At 39.9% G+C, this 15,593-nt stretch overlaps 1 protein-coding gene across 1 annotated transcript in view; it reads left to right on the forward strand.

The window, feature by feature from the left end:
• The first annotated feature begins 1,056 nt into the window (after positions 1–1,056).
• The window catches only part of LOC119910509 (sodium/hydrogen exchanger 9-like), a 57,276-nt gene continuing 42,739 nt past the window's right edge, over positions 1,057–15,593 (forward strand). The window contains exons 1-6 of the mRNA XM_038729163.1: positions 1,057–1,258; positions 2,074–2,273; positions 5,601–5,678; positions 5,894–5,970; positions 8,524–8,639; positions 14,232–14,337. Of these exons, the coding sequence (XP_038585091.1) occupies positions 1,108–1,258; positions 2,074–2,273; positions 5,601–5,678; positions 5,894–5,970; positions 8,524–8,639; positions 14,232–14,337 (728 nt within the window). The 5' untranslated portion in view covers positions 1,057–1,107. The remainder of the gene's footprint in view (positions 1,259–2,073; positions 2,274–5,600; positions 5,679–5,893; positions 5,971–8,523; positions 8,640–14,231; positions 14,338–15,593) is intronic.

Consider the following 15,593-nt stretch of genomic DNA (forward strand, 5'->3'; position numbering starts at 1 on the left):
CAAAGTTTGCCCAAATTTCTATTTATTTCTCTGCGCCTCCATCAGCCTAAAAGGCAATCTCTTATGGAAAAGAGCAACACAGTCTAAAATTAAACTTTATCTTAGATTACAGTGCGGTGCAACTTAATGAAAACATGCTGAAAATGTGAGCCTAAAGCGGCTACATGAAAAGAAACAACAACAACCTCTTGTTTTCTTTATCAGACAGTACAATCAGTTGAACGCTAGACTTTCACCATCATCACCAGCATGTGTAATAGCATCAACGGGTGTTAAGTTCAGTGTTTAATGTTGCTGCCCAGGGGCAAAACTGATTGACACTAATTGGCATTTGAAAAAAAAAAAAGTTAATTAACACAAGGAATTTATTGTTATTATTGTATTACAATAGAAGAAAATGAAAGATGAAATACGCCATTACGACCAATTAATTAAATAATTAACTACTAATAAAGGCCCATGACTGATTCACTTAGAGCTAAGGGACAGTGAGTGAGTGGAGATTCAATGTCCCGCCCTCTCACGGTGGGCTCCTCGGAGCTCCGCGTGCATTCGTTTGTATTTACCGCCCTCTGCTGGAAGATAACAGGCTGACACCCAATGAGCGCTGCGTCCAAGTAACTTGGGAAATACCAAACTTGTTTAAAATCATCGCAAAGACATAACGTCATGAGGCGTGACAGTCGGTAAATGTGCTCTATCTTTTTTACACGTCTAACAAGCTATTTTAGCTAATTTGGCTTTCCAAGACTATGGTGATTATACCTTGTCCAGTTGTTATTCTACGCATGTTTCACTGCTCTTGCATTTTACTTTTACTAATACACATTAGCACTGTAGCAAAAACAACTTCGTATCTCTTGATTCATAAAATAAAAGTATCTTCACCAAATATCTTTAAGACAATAATCAATTTAGTAGTTTTCGAAAAAATGGCGCAAAACCTGCAGGGCTTTTCCTCTCCTTGTTTGAGAGGAAGCAGGGATTTACGTGTGACATTAAAGGTAGCACGTGCTCTCGACTGCTGCTGATGCGGATGTTGCTGCTGCTGAATTGAATCACAAGTTCAGCAGTTGTTTCCGAAAAGTTTGACCCAGTGCTTTGAGGATGACAGGCACCATGAAGCACCGACAAGACAGTGCAGTATTATTGGTACTCGCTGCAAATGGCTTGGCACTTACAACCATTCTCAGTGTGTGGAAGTTAAAAAAGTTTAAATATAGACTTATAAATGAAACTGGAGGTGCAGTGTTTTATGGTAAGTAGCCTTAGCTGATGCCCTATTTAGAGTATAGAGTACGGAAGCCGTTTTTCAGTATCACTTCCTGAACTTGCATGAAATAAGAAATCAAATTTTTAATGAAATAAAATCAATGTTGGTCACAATTTGTCGAATTTTAGGCCTAGTAGGAATTTAGTGGAGGGCCACAGCATCTAAATTAGCTTTACTCACCATTTTCATTGACAGAGCAGACTTACAACTGATTTATCTTTATGTAGGCAGTGCAGAATTAACAAGACAACAACTATCAACCGGATGTAAGTTAGCTCAGATCATTGTTAATAGCTAGGGTAAAACAAATCGATATATATAATATAAATATCATTTTTAAAGTATGGTAGCCTATATGTTTGACTTGTATATGTGTGGGTGGTTGTTTGGCTTTGTGGTGATAAATGACATTGGACTCAGCCTTTTAATTTGGCTATACAACAAATTCGTACATAAATTGCCAGGTAGCTCCAGATTCCATAAAATATTAAGGGCTCACCAACCGGCACTATATTTGATTCATGCAATATTTAGAAGTTTGCAGTTTCAACAGTGTTTCATCACTACACCAACATAAAATATTTTCCTTTATGTGGTACATGTGTGTCCTTATTGTGGGTTATTTGTTTTTTAATCTTGTATAGGACTGTGATAATAAGTAATGTAGTTGGTGTGCATTGTAGTAGCTGTGTAATGATTTATTTACTTCTGGAATATTTCTTCCTAAATGGAAGACTTTAGAGGATTGGCACGGGTTTAATAACAGTAGCCTTTTCTTTTCTTTTTGTGCTCTTCTGCAGGTATGCTGGTGGGGTTAATGGTGAGATGCTTCTCATTTGATTGGGGAGATCATATGGATAACATGGAGGCTGTGTGCAGTTGTGGTGGTCATAACAGCACCGCTCACCTCTTGATGGTCAACGTCACTTCACACTTTCACTGTTTTAGACATGTTGGGAAAGGCAACCAGCGATGCCGACCAGCCTCACCACCTCATATGGTAACTATTTAAGCAATTTAACTTAATCTGTACTTCAAACACATTACAAAAGGGAATCTTTAATGTGGATAGGGGCTCCAGGATGTGACACAACATAGGCCCTAGTGAAAAGTGATACAATCTGTCCAAATAAAACATTTGCTTTAACATGTGAAAACAAACGGCACCATACTGGATGTTTTCTTTTCCTCCGGTGTAGTTTTATTTTGTCTAAAATAACATATTTGTCTGCAGTGCCTTTCCTTTAATCACATCTATATTTTTTCCCCCTGCGAATGCTGGATATTTACATCAACAGGCTCCTCTAATAGTGCTTTGTTATTGGTTTTCTCTGAATTACTTGCAGGGTCTGTTTGTTATTAGGGAAGCAGGAGAGTTGTGGTACAAAGTGAAGGAGTGCAAGAGAGCAATTTAACCTATATTAAGGATCTATTAAGGGGCAGATAGGGGACATTACATTTTCAGATGTGCTGTGCAGACAAGGGGAAATTGGAAGACAGCTAAACACAGAAACCAGAAACCTAGTAGAGTAGATAAAGAAATACAGTGGGTCTGATCAGTCAACAAAAAAACAACAACAAATGTTCCTGCCAAAAACTGCAAACATACACTGCGTGAATACAATCAGAAAACCCAATGTATTTCCTCTCTGTGACACAGAACGCAGTAATGGATGAAAATATCTACCACCTGCTATGAAGTGGAGGGAACTATGAAACAGTATTACAGACCACAAAATGCTGTGCGTACTGTATATCAATGAGGTTTTGTTAGTGTAGTAGAGGTGCACTGCTGCTAATGATTTGATGCTGATGGAGTTGAATTAGCACTTATCTCTCGCTTTTGTGGACCCCGCTAACTCAAACAGAGGTTTGGTCTTTTTTTTTCCTTTTCTTTTTTCTATTAAGAGATATCAAATATCATGTTTTTTCTTTAGCATTGAATTGAACCTTTTTGCTAATTTATGTTACGGTATGTTGATGTGAAGATTGCACTGATAACCTTTTCTAATATACATATACTATATTTGTAATATAATAAACATCCAGTCAGAAATGCATTCTCAGCAAACGATTTTAGATAGTTATTATCACTTAATAAAATAATCATTTTTTTGAAGGTCTCAGTTGAATTCTACATACAAGGATTCTTAAACAGTTTATCAAAGTATATTTGTAATGTTTTATGTCCCTGAGGCACAACAGAAATAATATTAGAACTGGACATTAAGAGCTGCAAACTACTCACAGCAATATTATAATTATTTATTTAAAAAATTGTCAGCGACTCTAATATCACTGCTAAGTATAAGAGCCTAAGCCACGAGATGGGCCTCTGGTAGTGTCTCATTAGTATTATTACTGCTTTCTGGGTTGCTTTCATATTGCTATGAGAGAGATTTGTCATATCAAAGGAACCAACCAATGAGCCAGGGATTCAGCCTCACGATGGCCAACAAGCATGAGATGATGTGGTATGAGCATATTTGGAAATGTATTTCTTAATCTCAGGGTGATATTTCAGCCCGCGACAAAGGGAGTAAGCGAACCATGAACCTTGTAAATCATCCAGGCCAAGTGTAACTCTTCACTAATGGCTTGGACTCTTTGCCCCCTTTGACTGCTGGGGTCTCATTAGCAAACCAGCAGAGGCTACCACAAAGGCCATTACATCGGTCAGACCATTCTGTGTAGCCTTCACACCATTAGGCCTGATACATATGGGGACCTAGCAGGGAGAGATAAGGATTTCATTGCATTACTTTCTCCATTATGTTACACTGGGGAGTAAGGCATTAAACTTTGTGGTCTGATTTAAATTTAGTGCTGCTCAGCTGAAGAGGCAATTAGTGTATGCAATACACCTCCATCCTCCACACTGTGGCGCAGTTGCCCCTTAGAATAAAACCCCCAACATATGCATAATTCATTGATTACAGAGTATGTAATAGTCTCTGTTGTGCAGTTTTGTATTTGTCATGCAAAGCCTGCTCAGATGAAAAAATACATATACAGTACTTTGTGCTGCGTGGGTAATTGCATCCGCAAAAAGTAATTTATATTGAGCCGGGTGATAGCTGCAGAAAGATAGGAGCAATTTGTAGCTCTAGCAGCCATTTCAAGTATGAATTACCGAGAAAGCATGGTGGCCCTCCAAACTCTATAGGGGGCTTTCCAGCATTGGAAATGATAATTAAAAAAATGCAATCTTACACAAATCCACACAAACAAGTATAAATGTTCACCAAAATGCAATGTGTCCTTGAAATAGGACATTTACAGAGGAAGGCCTATTTTCATCCGTCCATATATTCAGTGCTAGTCAGGCTGCTTCAACCTTTGTTTGTTTTTTTTAAAGCAAAATCTAGGCCATTCTCAAAGGTCTGTGGCCGCAGCCCTATTTCAGCAAGCATCATCATCACGTCTTGCGTTTTGGACTGAAGTTTAATTGAATTGGAATTAAATTTTTTAGCAATGTAATGAGACCTTGGGGGATGTAGGAATAAGAGGAAAAAGTAGAATTATTTTGATCTGAATTGAATATCACTGCCGTTTGATCCTTAGAATGTACCCACAATACACATAAAAAAGATTCAGGGATGAAGGACATGAAAGGCTACCTTTCTAAGCAGTGTGTATTTCATCACACTGGCTAGGATGAGAAACAGACAGAGAACGTGCGCGGTATGTGAAAACTCTGGTTACTGTTTGTGTTGAAGATAATGCAGGTGGTGATGATTAGCAGCTTGGATTTTGTTTAATGTTAATTCATCTGTTGCCTGAACACGTGTGGCGATGCTAATGGTACATGCTTATTCCCATTCTAATGAATGCAGGGGGGCCTCCATGGTGAAGTCTGACACAAGCAGTTAGACTTCTCACTTTGTATTGTGCTCAACTTTAATCAGTTGTGGAAGTCAGGGCACATTGACAGAATACTAGTGCAGTACACAGTAAATATACTATTTACGTGGGAGCCTACTTTTTGGAAGTTAACTCTGCGCATTGATAAATGTCAGTTGGCTAGTACCTATAATGCTCACAACTCCAACGTTCAAAGGTGGGAATAATCAAAAAGTGTCACCCTTTCTCATTTTTCATATTAAAAAGCAATATTTTATACATACACAGAAGACAGATACAATTGAGGTACCTGGAGACATTGGGATTCAAAGAGAAAAAAGACATGTCTGCCAAAACAAAGCTGCTGAAGCAAAAGATGTGTGTGTAGTATCTGTCTGTCAGTCAGTCACATTCAGTAAACGGAGTCCTCTCACTCCCCACGGAGCCCTGTCAGTCACCAACACAACAGCTCTGTCTTTTACAGGAGACTCTTGATCCCGAGGTCCTTTTCAATCTGTTCCTGCCACCCATCATCTTCCATGGAGCTTACACCCTTAATCAGGTGAGACTGCTGTCTGACATGCCTCCAAGTTGGGAGGAAAAGACATCATCAAAGGACTGTGCTCCATCAGATTAAAAAACAAAAAAACCCAAAAAACTAAACACTGTGTTATTGTGTGTGCTGCTGAAATTTAAGTAAATGTGTTGCATATTGTTGACCTGTTTGTTTATTTGTTTGGTCTTACTAATTGGTGTTCATTTTAATTTCTGTCCCAGAAACGATTCATTAAGAATCTTGGATCCGTTCTGACCTTTGCTTTTTTGGGTACCATAATCAGCTGTATGACCATAGGGTAAGCATTTTTTTTTGCTCATTCAAACAAATGAACACATCAAAACATCAATATAAATAACTGAGGTACTGAATAACTGGATGTCAGATGTCCTGAAAACATTGGCTTATCATATAGCTCTACCATGCAGAACACAATTTACTGATAATAGCATAAGCTTTTGTTTTGTTTTGATTCGTTGACATCATTCTAATTTATTTATAAAATACAACATATCAGATTTTGTCAGGGATAAAACAATAAAGTCCTGAATATATTTCCATTGCTGTACTGACTGTTAATAGCCTGTTCAGCCTTTATAAAGATGGACACAGGCGTTCATTGACTGAAATTAAGAAATATTGATGATGAATTATAATTGCTCATTCTCATTTATTATGTTGCTAATTTTCAGCCAAATGAAATAGTTCATTCTGCCATTTGTTAATTCAAATGCTATGTTCCAGTTCCTAACTGCAGATTATCAGTATATAGTACATACTAAATATGAATAAAATCAGTTTGATTTACTTTTTTACTAAGAAGCAAAGAGTTTTTGCACAGACTTAATGAAGACCTTTTCAGAAGCTGTGTCATCACATCTGCAATTGACTCAAGCTGTGAGTAGCTTCTCTGTTTGCTTGGTGCTTTGCATTGTGGGACAATGGGCCTTTTTGTCATGACCGGGAAAAGCACAGGTGTAACTAATAACATTAATTACTGTTCTGTTCAAGTGCCCCAGTAAGTTCTGACAGCGAGCCAGCGTGCACAGTAGCAAGGCCCTGGAGCTGAGATACATGAGATGGAGCCATCATTAAGGTTAATAATCACACCTGTGCAAATGTCTGCAATGAGCAGAACAGTATACATCAACAGCAGAATTAACTTAATTACTCTTTTATTCAGTCTATGGCGTAAACACACTAAATAATCAGAACGTGCTTAGCAGTAGTGTATACTGTACTATGTGACATGGACACAGCTGCTAAAATGTTGCTATTCTGTCCTCACAAAGCTAGATGGCACTCTCAGATTTTGTAGGAAATTGAGGTCTTTGCAAACCAGTTGTTACTGGTGCACTCATTTGCTACACACAGTGACTGTGTGAAAACCTTGTAACTCCAGGTCCTGTTGTAACTCTGCAACACTACTAAGAAAAAATGAGCAGTACTTGATTTATGAAAACCAATCAAATTACTATATTTTCATTAGATTTTTCTTCTTTCTGATGTTTTGCAGAGATGAGGCTTTCATTAAAACAGTTTTGATGGTTTGTGTTAGACTGCATTTTATTGAGATGTGTTTCTAAGATTCTCACCCCCCTCCTGTATGTAAATGGGGAAGACGAAACATTAGAAACACCTCTCATTGTAATGTAATCCAGTACATTGGCACCTTTAACTATGATCTCAGTAATAAACATGTAATTTAATTTACACATTTCTGACAATGTCACCAAAAATTTACATGGAAAAGGCTCATGCCCTCTAGATATTACATCTGGAACTAATGGGCTTCTCTAACTTGCTGAAACCTAGTGTTAAAATATGTTTTCTTTCCTTGCTTCTCTTTGTTCCATTTATTAGTCCTTCCCCAGGACGCAAGGAAGGGTTTGACATGTTGGGTCACGTGCACATTCTTTGATGCGAAAGCACCAGGCCTAACCAATCATGTTGCTTATTAGTCAGCCATATCCTGTGGGGAAGAGAGAGTGTCATGGGAGTAAGAGGACCTTTCTGACTCAAATGACAAAGACCATCCACTTTCTCTCTATCTCTGTCTCTGTATCTCCCCCACACACCGAACCTCATTACCATAACTCCCTTAAGATACAAGAGTAAGACAGCTTAGTTGCTCGACCTGAGGGCCATACTTTAAATCCCGGTGTTAGGGACAGGTCATGTGCTGTCACTATGGTAACTGAGGTATGCCAATGGGCAGAAAGGTTCCCCAGAGGACACGCTGGCAAAGTAATTATTATGGAATCCTTCACAGTAACAGGATTAGTACTTAACACACATTCGTTACCAGTCAGGAGCTGAACTGCAGCGTTGGATGCTGAATTTACATGGTAGCAAGTTTTTGCTCAGAGTGTACAGTATTTTAGGGAAAGCATACAGTGGTGCATTCTGGGACAGTTAGATTTTTAGAGCTCCAGGACCCAGAGCTGATAAAATGACTGCTTCTGTTTTATCGCAATGCCCTTCACAAACTCTTATGAATTCTTAAAATAAAAGGATGCCAGGGTTGAAGATGAATCAGCGCTGAGATAAGCTTTCTAACAAGAATGTTTGTCACGTGTGCAGGTGTATTATGCAGGTTGAATTGCGAGGGAGAGCCATGTAGATCCACACACACTTGCTACCCAGTGTAGTCACAGCTTTGTTTGTGCACCTGTGGTAAGCAGCCGCTGCCTGGAAACGGGTCAATTGCTGGTAGCGTCTGGCCCCATTACCCAGACTTCTCTGGGGGAAGCCCTGCTGTGGTTAGAGGGATGACTGATAGGCCTGCTATGTCTGGAGCTCCATGATGACCTCACTGTCTGTCCTTATGTCTGTCTGTCCTCAATTCCAGGGCCTGCGTCTACAGCTTCACCAGACTGATGGTGCTGTTGGGACGAGCAGCAGATGGAGACTTCTACCTTACTGATTGCCTTCTGTTTGGTGCCATTATATCAGCCACTGATCCAGGTAGCTGGCCTTATAAAGGAACTCACACTCTTCTAGTGGCAACATAGATTTAAAAAAAAAAAAAAATACAGATATAAACCTGTTTGGCACTTGTTCACAGTGAATATGTAATAGACACATTGCAGAAATCTGCCTTAAGTACATACACATACAAATGAGTTAAAGAAAAAGAAGTCAATTCAAAAAAATATCAAAGACACATAATGTGTTAAGACTGTTCAACGAACTGTCGATTTGTCATTCCTACAGTTTATGGGTTTTGGTGTGGTACTGCGGAGTTAACTATTAGAAAACATGTTTAAAAAGGTCAAACCTGGCTCTTGCTGTTCTTTCACAGCTCTCTGGAGCTCTTTTCCTATTGCACACATACTGATACTGTCAGGTGTAAATGTATGTGAGGTGGAGGCTAGCCACAAAATAGTATAAGATTTAATATTGTAATGTTAAACCACTTGGACATCTATAATATGTCGACCCTTTTAATAATAATATTTATCTCTTCCTCAGTGAAACATTCTGTTCTTGCTTTATGTATAGCCATCCTTTTCTTCGTCTGCATAGCTTTGCACAGTGACGGATAAAAGAGATTGATAGCCGAGCCTATATGCAGGAACAAAGTCACAATGCCCTCTCAGTAGCTGTAACTGCTTTGAATTCGCAATATCATCTGTGTTCTTCAACAGTCAAGTGGGATGTCACAAGGCATCCTGCGACACCGCTACAGTGGCAACGTTAATGTCCTCATTTGGCAATGAATTATGTACACCAATAAGTGGTTGATCTGGGTGAGTGTCAAAGAGGAGCTGTAGATTATGGCGCAGCTGTCACTCTGACTGGCGTTATTTCCCCATACCACGCAGTGCTCATCCCAGCCGACCCCAGCGCCCCTGTCACTTTGATTACAATCACACTGTAATGCATCGATGGTCCAAACGCCAAGACCCCTAGGCTGTCTCCATCTCGCCCTGTCCAAATATAGCGCCGGCTGTCTGATTTTCTGAAAGGGAGCCATTAAAATTTCCCTGTCCATTTCTCAGCCCTTGTACATTTGCATTCATGGGGGCCAAACACTTTAGAAACAGGCAACAGACTTACTTTCACACACATACAATACACACAGGCACAGCGACTCTTTGTCCACTTCATAACCCTAGTGTGACAGCTCACTGATTGTGTCACTGAACAAATGTGTGCAATTGCAACTATGTCACTAACTGAAATGATGGAAATCTTGACACTGTGAAAGTCATCACAAGCTTTGAGGGAAATGGAAGCACAATTTATTTGCCACTTTTCTTGCACTGGACCTGGAATATAACAGATATATTTGATTGACTAGTTTGTCATTGCAGCTATAATGACTGAATGAAAGTTTCCTCTGAGAGCAGCAAATAGCAAGCAACAGTAGTAGTTTGGCAATGAATACACCAAAGTGTGTATATATGTATATATACATACACACACACACACACACACACACACACATACATATATATATATATATGTTGCTTTGGAGAGTATTTAAGGGCTTTTTTAGGAGAAGACTATTTAAGTATTTGTCTTTATATGTCTCTATTGATATTTATTTGACAATATGTTATTCTTATGAGGCACAAATGTCCCTAGTAGGTTCTTATTTGTTCCTTTCAGTGTGCATCTATTGATTTATTTATTTATTTTTATATAAGCCCCCAAAGCTCTGTAGCCATGAAACTTGTACTCAGACAACACATGGTTCAGGTCACAGATGGAACGCCTGCTGCGCTACATCCTCTAGCCTCAAGGGTGGTTTCAAAAGGTTGGTCAAACCCTCGCTTAACTTGAGTGGTAAGGCTGCTGCTGTTGAGTTTGTATTTATTTAGTGTTTTCTTTTTCAGGATTCTCTTGAGGTGGACTACTGCACATACATATTTCTCTTTGTATGTCTGAGCTGGAAATGATGCCAGAGTTGGAAATGACTTGTTTACATCTGTCTACATCAGATGTCAGGGAAATGCAGTGTCTACCAAGATTTAAAGTGAATGTTGAAATCCACATGACTCAACTTACCAGCAATATTACAATATTATACACAGAACTAATTTAGTGTTGCGGCAGAGCAGTGGTAACAGAATGTTTAGGCAATAATGAAAACACAGGCCACAATTAGTATTTACTAAGCACATTCACCCTAATTAGCAATATTTTAACATTTCACTTGTTGCTGTTTAAGCAACAAGTAAAAAATAAAAAATAAAAGGCAGATTTATTTAGTTTTTTTTAGCTTATAGCTTATACAAAGTTGCTAGAATTAATGGATATTTTAAAGAGACCTTGTCCTGACATACCAAGGAACTACTGTGAGATTCAGAGTAAACAAAACCGGTGAAATATTATATATATATATATAAGTGCTGGTTTACTTGCTTTCAAACTGTGAGGAAGGCTTTTCCTGTGGCAGTGTTGTGATCCCTGTTTGTGCACTTGTCTATGGCACAAAAAAAAGCACTTTTAAAGTCGGAGCTGTGGAAGATTATAGTTAATTCCCTGTTGACCGTTATCTCTTTCTTAATGTATCACTTTCAGTATTATATCTGCCTAATTTGGTCGAATCAGCGAGCAAATCCCGTAATGTCTGCCTGGCATGGCCATGAGCTTTGCCTCTGCTAAACCTCTGCAGCAGGGTAATTTGACCTAATAAGGCTTCCATTCGACCCTTATTATGTCTGAAATAATTGTCTACTCTCTCCACCTTATGCTGTTGCTGTGGAAACTGATGAACACTTGACAGCTGTAGGACGGGGTTGCCATGGCAACACAGCGAACCCTCGCGTGCGCGTGTGTGGGGGGGGGGCTATATTTTTTATTTCATTTCATTTTTTGTTTTTTACAACTCCAACTGTGACTGGTGCACGACATTCTGTCATCAGCCAGGCATTATGGGAGCAGGGAGATGGAACAATCCTGACTCCAGGGCCTGCCTCACCTCTCCAGATAGAGGATTTTCCCCAAACCAGCAAGAGCTTTAAAACTGTCAAAGACCAAAGAGTCAGATCTGTCAAAACAAGTCCGGAGGCTGCTCTCTTGCCACTGCTCTTATTGTCAGTCTGGTCATATACTGGCTGCAATGCCCTCACTGGCCTGGTGTTCACTACTGGGCCAAGTGCCGCTATTAGAGTTAAATCATTATTCATATCACAACTTTTCCCGGAACATATTTATAGTAGTCTTTTTGCATCTTGGTCTCAACAGGTGGAATGTTAATCTAGTGGGAGCTGTTTTGAATATGATGTTGTCTGGCCTTCAGAATGGCAACACTCTGAGTTTCTGTTTTCCTGTCCATGCCTCTATCCTTATAGTGTGTGTTTGTGTGTGTTTAAAGAGCTGTTTCAGGGTTAAGACTTTGTTTTTGGATTGGGGTTAGAATAAGGTCAAGGTTAGGGTTAAGGTTAGGCTTGAAATCCAATCCGGTGTAATCGTAATCTAATCTGCGGTATCAGTAAACATAAAGTCAACAATGCTACAGCTGATATCTTGCAGAAGGAGATCAGATAAGTGCTCTCCTTTTCAGGCATGTCACCACCTTGTCAATGTCAGTATTTTCCTTGTCAATCAGTGTCAACACTTAGTTGTGTGATGGTGCCAAGCATGTTGCCTGTGCACACGCTATTCATATGCTCAGCATCTTCCTCTTGATGTTTACTGTTGGTGAACTCACCGTGGAGTCCAGCTCATATTCCTCTCAGCAGATGCACTGCATTAAGAGATTCAGCTGTATGAATAAGTGATTAACAAGTTGTCTGTATTCTAAAAATATGATTTTCAAGGCTGAGAAAGTGCTTTTTTAATTAAGATGAAGAAATAGTATGCATTAGATATACTGCATATGTATACCTTTTAATTGATTACTTAATTCAAACTTAGTTTCTGCCACTGTTTGTGCTATGAGCCTTATTATTAATCAAACAGTGAAGGCAAATTAAATGTTATGAGGAAAAGAGCAAGAAAGGAGCATCAGACACAGAAGTGCGAAATTAAGGGTTTAATTTACCCAGAACTTCAACGTTCATTTGTAACCATTAGAAATGTAATATTTTAAAATTGTGGGAAATGATTCTCCTTTGGCATCTTGGCACATTTTGCTTTAAACTTTCAGGATTTTTTTTCTCTCAGTGATCAGTAAACCCACCCTTTGTTCTTGTGTGTGGCGTCAAAAAAGTGAGTGAATCTTACATTATTTAAAGCATAGAGCTCTCTGCCTGTCGTTCTCCCCACATTTGATTGCAATTAGGTCCTTTTGGATGAAATCTCCCCCTTTTCCCACCAGCATCCTCTCAAGATTCTCAGAATCCTAGTCATGAACTCTCTATATTGAAAACTGAAGCAAAGCCCCAAGCTAATAAACGCATGCCCACGTCTATTCATACACCTGCAGCGCTAACAATAAGGAAATTGTAACAGTCTGTAACTACCAAGACCCAAAAATATCCAAATTATATCACGTAATTCAGTCATTTACTTTAGTTGGATGATTTGAGATATCTGGTCGTGGTACTGCTGCCAGCAACTCACAGATTGCCATGTTATTATCAAGGCTCACACTGATGTAATGGACTCACAAGGCACGACTCCAAGTGGTTCGCAAAAGGCAGTTTATTGAACAAGGTTCAAAAACTAGTAGGCAGAGGTACAGAATCGCAGGGCAGAAATCGAAGTCAAAACCGATGCTAAGGTCAAAACACAAGGAAATAGCTGGAACGCTGACACAAAGGATCAAGACGAACTGGCACAGGCACAAAGGAAACAAGGGTTTATATACACTGGGGCATGGGAGACAACGAGACACAGGGGGAGCACATTAGGGCGGGGACTGGCAATCACACAGGAGGGGAGGCAGACGAAGACCTGAAACTAGACACAAGATAAGTCACTGAAGTGCAACAGGAAGTGGTATCAGGCAAAACTGAATACATGACCTATCTGCAGGAGCTGGGCGTGACAGTTATGACAACAGGTGGTATGACTATGATTTGCAGACACAGGAAACTATGAAAGGAATACTATAAAATAAAATAAAATCACACACTCAAAAACCTTTTTACTTAAAAATGTGCATTTAGGCATATTTTTCAATTGAATTGTGATTCTTGCTGTTCATTTCACATCAATCACACTATTTACAAAAAACATTTTAATCAGTTAAATGTTTAATTAATCACCATTTTTACTGTAAGAGTAATAATCATTGAAAAAGGATAATGATTCTTGTAACATTTTTTTTCTGTTCTATTCTGTTTCCTTTGCAGACATAAATATTGTCTTTTTCAAAACATGTGTGTTTTCTTCAACTCGGGCTGAACAAGTCTTTGCTTGGTTTACTTACTCCTGCTGGCTCCAAGTGTCAAAATCCCCTTTCCAGTGGTGTCACTGTGCTGACATTTGCTGTCAGCTTTCATTGTTACACTGAAACATTAATTCCCCTGGTTTCTCTTGTTTGTAATAGCAGAGGTGAGCACTCCTCAGCACTTTCTTGTGTGATTAACAGAGGAGGTATTGTGTTTCCTGCAGTCTTACATAGCAATAACTCTTGTTATTTTGTTGTTGTTTTTTTAGTTTCAGTACTTGGCCTGTTGTCAGACCTGCGTGTAGACCTGGATCTGCACGCCCTGCTCTTTGGCGAGAGTGTCCTGAACGACGCTGTGGCCGTCGTCATGACACAGTAAGTACATCGCTTTTGGATTTGTTTCTGCCCTCAGAATGTAATATATTTCTAGGTTTAATATTGTAGGAGCACAGTTTTTCCAGTTGGCATTATGGGGGTGGATGTGTGTGGGAGGGAAGGCTGAATAGATGCTGCCAGCTTTAAGGAAAGGGTGTGATTGGTAAAACCGCATGAGTGCCTCAGATGCTATGCAGTGGACTGCGTAAGCGAGTTGCCCCTGGCACTGTCAGCATCTCATTAAGGTACTCAGTGGAGAGACTCACTGCCAGAGTAGAGACACACTTTCGGCTAACAAACTCGGCTAACTGTCAAATTCAGCACAAAATTCGGCATAAACTCCTCGGAAGCTCAGTAAGGTAGCCTTGATGAAGTCATGCCTTCTCAGTGCATTTCAGCTGCTTCATTCATTCCTTCTACTTTTCCCCTTTCTCTAGCATTGCACTGAAATATGCATGTCTGTCCATTTCACACACATTGCAGTCATTGTCTGCTCTATTTACACATTTCTAGTTAAAAAAGCCGTTCAAGTAGACGTGCTAACAGATGGCAAGATGAGGAGCAGAGAGATGGAGAGAACTCACAGGTCCACACTCATGACCCGACAGGCAGATGAAAAAATGGAGGTGGAAGGGAGATGACATGGATATGTTATGTGTCCATATTTGCATTTTGCATTCACACAGACTGACACATCACATGTACAGTACTTGCACACTCTGACATCTCTTTCTCCGACCGCATAAATTGGCCCAGACAAGCAGGCAGATGGAGAGAAAAGGAGGCGCGTGTGCAGATTTTGTTCGCGCCATGGCTCTGCTGTCTCTGTGTACAGTGAAGTGCTGAAGAAGGAGCCTGCACGTCTTCCCGCTCAAACAGTCAGATAGTGCTGCATTTGTTCCTGGAGTGGCGTGACCAGCCTTCATGCCACCTCCTGTCACTTGACTGGCTCGCTAGCCTGCCGGTCGCCCTGGCTCTACACACAAAGCGGGCCCTTATTAGTGAGCCACGCGGGGTCCTGGCACTGGAATTTTAACAAGCTCCCTGAGCAGCTCAACCTTACGCTGATGTGCCCTCTCACAGGCACTAAACGTCCTGCTCCAGCAGCCCTGACCCAATCACCATTCAATCTAGGACCAATGTTGACATCTTGAGATTTTTGACTGGTAGTTAACAACCCGAGATGCCTGAAGAGACAGTCCCAAGAGGGTCACACTGACTGAGTTGCTAGTGGCCAAATTTAATGTGCTAACACA

Source organism: Micropterus salmoides, unplaced genomic scaffold (genome assembly GCF_014851395.1).
Source record: "Micropterus salmoides isolate LMB-PRFRI ecotype aquatic unplaced genomic scaffold, ASM1485139v1 Ms_hic_scaffold_1, whole genome shotgun sequence".
NCBI classification, from domain to species: Eukaryota; Metazoa; Chordata; class Actinopteri; order Centrarchiformes; family Centrarchidae; genus Micropterus; species Micropterus salmoides.